General features: G+C 35.4%; 1 protein-coding gene across 1 annotated transcript in view; it reads right to left on the bottom strand.

Annotated features, from left to right (window-relative positions):
* LOC132065820 (calcium-dependent protein kinase 17-like) overlaps positions 1–1030 on the bottom strand; it is a 13917-nt gene extending 12887 nt beyond the window's left edge. The window contains exon 1 of the mRNA XM_059459375.1: positions 216–1030. Within this exon, the coding sequence (XP_059315358.1) occupies positions 216–921 (706 nt within the window). The 5' untranslated portion in view covers positions 922–1030. The remainder of the gene's footprint in view (positions 1–215) is intronic.
* Between the last annotated feature and the right edge of the window lie 5204 nt (positions 1031–6234).

Here is a 6234-nt window from a genome sequence, read left to right as displayed (position 1 = left end):
TCATTTTCCATCTCTCATGGTTTTCACCTATTGACCGCTAGGTCACACCGGCCCCTTGGTTTGTCCCACCTGGAGCTGTCAAGCGTCTGAACATATATCTATCACCATTAATGCGCAAGTGCTATAAACGGGCATGCATTACACAAAAAATGAAACAGTTATGCAACGTTTGATTTATTTCTTAGCTCATAAAAGTTAAACTCGTTTATATTTACCTTGCTTATAAAATACGGAAAGACCAAAATCTGTAGCCTTGAGAGGTGAATCCTCATCTTTATTAAGGAGGAGAAAATTCTCAGGCTTGAGATCTCTGTGAATAACTCCCATAGAATGACAAGTATGCACAATTTGCACAATTGTTCTAAGCAAAGTAGCAGCAGCACGTTCAGTATAATGTCCCTTAGCAATAATTCTATCAAAAAGTTCACCACCAGCACATAATTCCATAACCAAATGCACTGAATGTTTGTCCTCATAAGCCCCTTTAAGTTCCACAATATTTTGTTGCCCTGTTAAATGGTGCATTATTTGTACTTCTCTCTTCACATCTTCAATATCTTCTTTATTAACCAACTTCCTTTTTGCTATTGTTTTACATGCAAATTGATCACCAGTTTGTTTGTGTGTACATAAATGTGTAACACCAAATTGACCCCTTCCTAATTCTTTCCCTATAGAATATGTTTTTCTAACATCTTCCATTGGCCTGCCTAAAACTGGACCTATAGGGGAACTTTTAGATGGTTTTGAAGAAGGATCAGGAGATTTTGGTGGTGTAACTGAACCACCTTGTTGTTGTTGTTGTACATTTTTAGAATTATTTGCACTTGATTGATGATGATCTCCATTTTTGGTATTGGATTTATCATCATTATTAGTAGGTTCATCATTAGGTTGGCCCCTTGAGCAACAGTTCCCCATTGTATTAGGGGGACTAAAAGGGCAAAGAAATGAAGATGATGAAGAAATAACACCAAAGAGAAATATGGCAAAAGAGAAAGAGAGAGAGTTAATCTAGGAGAAGGAAAGAAAGAAAATAAGTTTGAAAAAAATAAATGAGTGAATGCAACAAAGTGATGGTGATGATTGAGAGTGGAAAGGAGAGAGAGAGAAAACTAAACTTTGCATTTGGAGGGGTCAAAAAAGAAAAGAAATTATTAGACAAACCATCAAAGCAAAATGAATGTTAGAGGTGGAGAAATTGTCTTTATTTTTTTCTTCTTTGCCCTTTGACTTTGAATTCATTACTGGATATAATGTACCAAGTCATCCTATTCATGGCATCTTGTCTTTTTAAGATATTTGCACACCTTTTAAAAAAGATATTTAATAGCTTTTTAGTCCTAAAATATTTATCTAAGTTACCATTTTTTTTAAACGTTTCACTTAATTAACACTCCACTAATTTGAGCAATAAGAATAAAATTGAAAAAAAGGTACCATGCTTCATGTTCTTCTAAGACTTCAAATATTTTGGAACAAATTCAATTTATTGAAACGACAAATAATATGGCCCGGAGGCACTAGTTACTTAGCGTAAAAATGTGCTTAAGAACTCTATCGGGGACTGTTTTGCATATAATAATTAGACCAAGAAAGTAAATTGTTTCTTGTTGAAAATTAGAGGCCCTTAATTTAATTTTTTATTTTCTTGGATTTGGATGGCCTAAATCAGTCAACACTCTAAATGGTAATTGTTGCAAAGATATTTACTCCTTACAGAAGGGAATTAAACCTAGAGATAACTTTGAGTGAAGAGGAGGCACAGAGTAACTATCGATAAATTTAACAAACTACAATTGTTGGTAATATTGTCAGTTTAGTTGCACCATACAAGTTTACAAACTATAAGCAAATGTAAGTCTACTAGGGGACATGAAAGGATAAGAACAACTTTAAATTCCTTTATTTTTTCAATAGCTTAAATTTCCAGTTAGTTCTATCTTTTTCCACATATCCGAGTTGACTTGATCAAGCTAGGACTAGCAACTTTAAGCTTGACCCCGTTAATGTAGCTTCAACGTAGAGTATAATAGTCGCCATCAATTTTCATGAGCCGCGACCAACACTTAATGAACAACTATCCACTAGTCGAACCATTTCATTTCATTATATCAAAAACGAATATTCATAATCGAAGATAGGATCACATCATAGACAAGGGTACTCTAAATGCCATAACAACGGTAGTTAAAATATACAATACAAATTGTGAAACCAAACATAATCCATAAGATGAAGTCCAGGAGCATCTAACTGAATTTGAGTACAAAGGGTCTAGGGACACAGCTCCAAAATGAAAGCACAAAAAGATAGTCTGAAATGTCCCGACGATAAATGTGGTTGTCTCACCTCAGCCGGAACTAAGAACGCCTCGAGAAAAATCAAGTGTACCCAACGGTAGTGTACAAGAATTTGTACTGTGCAATAAATGGTGAGTCAGAAAGACTCAAAAGGACCGACCCGCCGCTATCATATCCCTTGGAGCAAGTATATTAAATAGGGAAATTTACGTAGTGTAGAGAACGTATAAGAGATATTTATATTTAGTAACTACACTTTATTTTAATTACATCTGGTAGCTATATGTTGTATTTTAATTAGACAAGGTAACTAATATAACAACATACAGTTTCTTTCCCTGCACCAAAATTCAAAACTCATCTTCCCCAATTCCTCCGCTCCTCTTCAACCGCCGCCGGCGCTTCCGCCTCTTCCTCCTCCACCATCTTTGCCACTTCCGCCTTTGAGTGTATTTCTCAAATCTGAGTGTATATGAAATTGAAGAAAAAATACAAATCCCTAAATTGATCTAATTTTGTGACATGGGCTTAGTCTAAGTTTCATCCAAACCTGGAGAGAACATAGCAAACAGAGAGGGGAGAGCCTCTCGTGGGCAAAATAGCCTTATCTGAGAGCTTTTTGACACGGAAGAAGGAGGCGATGCCATTCGCAGTCAATTTTGGGAGTGGAAAGCTCAACAGGGTAATCAAAAGTTGTTGTGATTGAGATGAATTTGTATTTGTGTTGAATACATAAAAAGAAATGATTTCTGGCTGGATCCTTACCGGTTGCCTGCGGTGGAAAAATCTTTGACGATATATTTTTAGATCTGAGTGTATTTATTTTTTGTATCTCAAATCTGATGTATTTTATTTCTTGCATCTCAAATTTGATGTATTTTATTTCTTGTATCTCAAATCTGAGTGTATTTTTTTTTCTTATATCTCAGATCTGAGTGTATTTCATTGTATTCATTATTTTTTAGTGTAAAATATAGTGTTTTTTTTATGTATTTTCGCCTGTATTTCGAAGGAGATATTTTTATATACAAATGATTACAGTGAATTTGAATACAATTGAATATCCCTACATTTTTTTTTTTTGCTCTTATGTTGTTGAATACGAATTTAAACACAATAAGTTGAATACAGTGTAAAAGTAGCTACCAATGAGTACATCCGAATTGAATACAACGAAATACACCCGAATTAGAATACAACCGAATTTGAATACATGTTACTGTAGGTACGAAATGTAATTAGCAAAAGTGTAGCTATGCCTAAAAAAAAATAAAAAATCAAGGTGTAGTCATTTGTGAAAATTCACCTATTAAATATCGTGCAGGCCCACACGACCTTAATATTGCGTCACTAGTGGGTAAGACATGTTTCCTTAAATACTCAAGATCTCTGCTGTATTTTGTCGATGTGAGACTCTTCTCCTAAGATAGAGTGTCACATACACCCCCTCTTATGGACTCAGCGTCCTCGCTAAGGTTTGCTCCACCGTATAAGATTTGCTTAGACTCATCGCTGAGGTTTGGCCTGCCTTCACGAGATTCGTCTAAACTCAGTTGAACTCCGCCCCAATCAACAAGGCTGACACAAGAGTAGCTCTGATATCATATGTAGCAACTAAGCTCGCTAGTGATATTGTCTGCTTTAGGCCTAGGCCTGCACTGCTTTAATACATGTCACTAGGGGTTAAGGCATGCTTCCTTAAATACTGTTGCTCCCAAAACGCACACGCAAGTATACGTGGTCGTACAAGTAATATAGAACTTTTAAGTCCAGATATCAATCCCACAGAGACTTAGATTCTACTGTTAAATTAATTCAAATTTGAGTGAAACTATTCAAGGAAGTAAAAGAAAGATGGTTTTATTTTGACTAACTAAAACTGAAAGTAATCAATTGATGATGGGTGTTTTTGTGACTGAGAATATTTCAACAAAGATTGTAAGGTTTATTAGATGAAAGAAAGTTCCAGGGTCATGGCTTTCAACAATTCAGTTGATCATCTTTTGACAATTCTACCTATTTTATATCCTGGATTACTAGTTGACGGGTTAATTATAACTTTATGAGTATCTTTCGAATTGCTCACAAGCCTGTAGATGCTACTATAACGCCTATATCCCTATGGTCGTCAGAGGTAATAAGATGGCATTTAATTCTCCGTATTCAACTAAGCAAGGCTAAAGGGTATATTCCTATCCTCATTAGCGAAATGAATATATCGAACTAGCCCTATTTATTCCTATTATGCATGCAAATTCCCTATCCCTAGTTCCACTCACATGTCACAAATAGTGTTCAACTATTGGCCAGATAATCAAACAATTAAGATCAAGAATAAATAAGCAACCCAAAATATGGAAATTTAATAGATAATAATTTTCACCACACCAACTATTGTGTCTTTTGCCACAATCCTAGAATTAAGAAGGTTAGCTACTCATGATTCTAGATGAAGAATAAGAATTCATGAATAATCTAGGGTTAAAAAGAATAAAATAAAATAAACCTAGAGAGAGAAGTAGAGATGACGACTTACAAGTCATAGAATAATCCCAACACATCGTTTACAACTCCTAAAACGTCTATTTATAGTCTAGGGTTAAAACTAAAATAAGTAGACCTAATCCCGGTCGAACCGGGAAAACGTTGCGAAAATTGGCCTGGGGTGACGCCTGGGGCGTCGCCCAGGGCGGCGCACCAAGAGGATTTTCCAGCTTCTTTTATCTGCTTCAGTGATTTCTCCCTTTTGTGCTGGGGCATTGCCCAGCGCAACGCCTGGGGCGACGCCCAGGTGTCAATTCTTGCTTCTTGCAGTGCTTTTCTTCACCATTCATGTGCACACTTGGTTCTTGATTCCCAACCTTGACCAAACTTCTCGGTTTCTCATCATTTGTCCTCATGGTACCTAAATACACAAAACATACCAACATAAGCGCGAATACAATGATTTCATCATAGAAAATGCGATTAAATTCATAAGAATGAGAGGTAAAGTGACGCTAAATATCGGTATTTGAACCAAATATGACCCCCCCTCCCCCCACTTAGACTTTGCTCGCTGATACACTCAAATTACACCTTTTATTAGTGTAAAGCGGACGATGTTAAATATAGTAACCCAACAAGGTTGGGTCGAATCACACAGGGAATATGGTGTGAAAAAGTTACTAAAATCGTAGAATACTTGATTTAGTTCTAATGTCTTATTCCGTTGAGTTTGTAGAAAGTTGGTTGTTTATGACTAATTACTAACTGATTGCTTTGGATTGTAATATATATTAAAAGAAACCAAGGTTATGTCCCGGTCAGATAAAGTGTATGGTCATGGGTATTGATCTTGATATACTTCTAATGGATCGTTCTATGAATGCACTTAACCTCTATGTGAAATCTCTACTATTTTCCAATAAATAAAGATCATTTCTTTCTATGATTTCCCCAAATATAAGAAAGTTGATATGAAGAACGGTTAATTATGCCAAGTAAATTGCTCTTATTTTTAAGTGAATTTATTTAACAAGGGTTAATGCCTTGAGTTCTTGTTACTAGTTCTTACCAAACCCTAATTATTTTCCCAAATAAATCAAGGTTTATGGCATTAGCTAACGTTTGCAACCACTAACTATTAATGAATGACGAAGAACAAGTAAACCTAACAATCCATTATCCATATATCAATCACAATTCTCAATCACAAAACACCCATCTTTGGGTTCAACCTTAGTAAGGGTGTTTAGTTACTCATGAGAAAGAACAAAGAATAAAAGATTGAAGAATTCATCATTGCTTACTTTTGATGATAAGAGAAATTAATAATACTTGAATTGATGTTTGAAAGCTCCAAAACAAAGGAATATTCAATGCTCTAAGTCAAGAGTCAAAGTATAACAACTGCTCCTAAATAAATCCCTACATTGGACTATTTATAGGT

The sequence above is a fragment of the Lycium ferocissimum genome, chromosome 7 (assembly GCF_029784015.1).
Source record: "Lycium ferocissimum isolate CSIRO_LF1 chromosome 7, AGI_CSIRO_Lferr_CH_V1, whole genome shotgun sequence".
Classification (NCBI taxonomy): Eukaryota; Viridiplantae; Streptophyta; class Magnoliopsida; order Solanales; family Solanaceae; genus Lycium; species Lycium ferocissimum.
The sequence above is the reverse complement of the archived record's forward strand: the minus strand, read 5'-3'. Positions and strand labels throughout refer to the sequence as shown.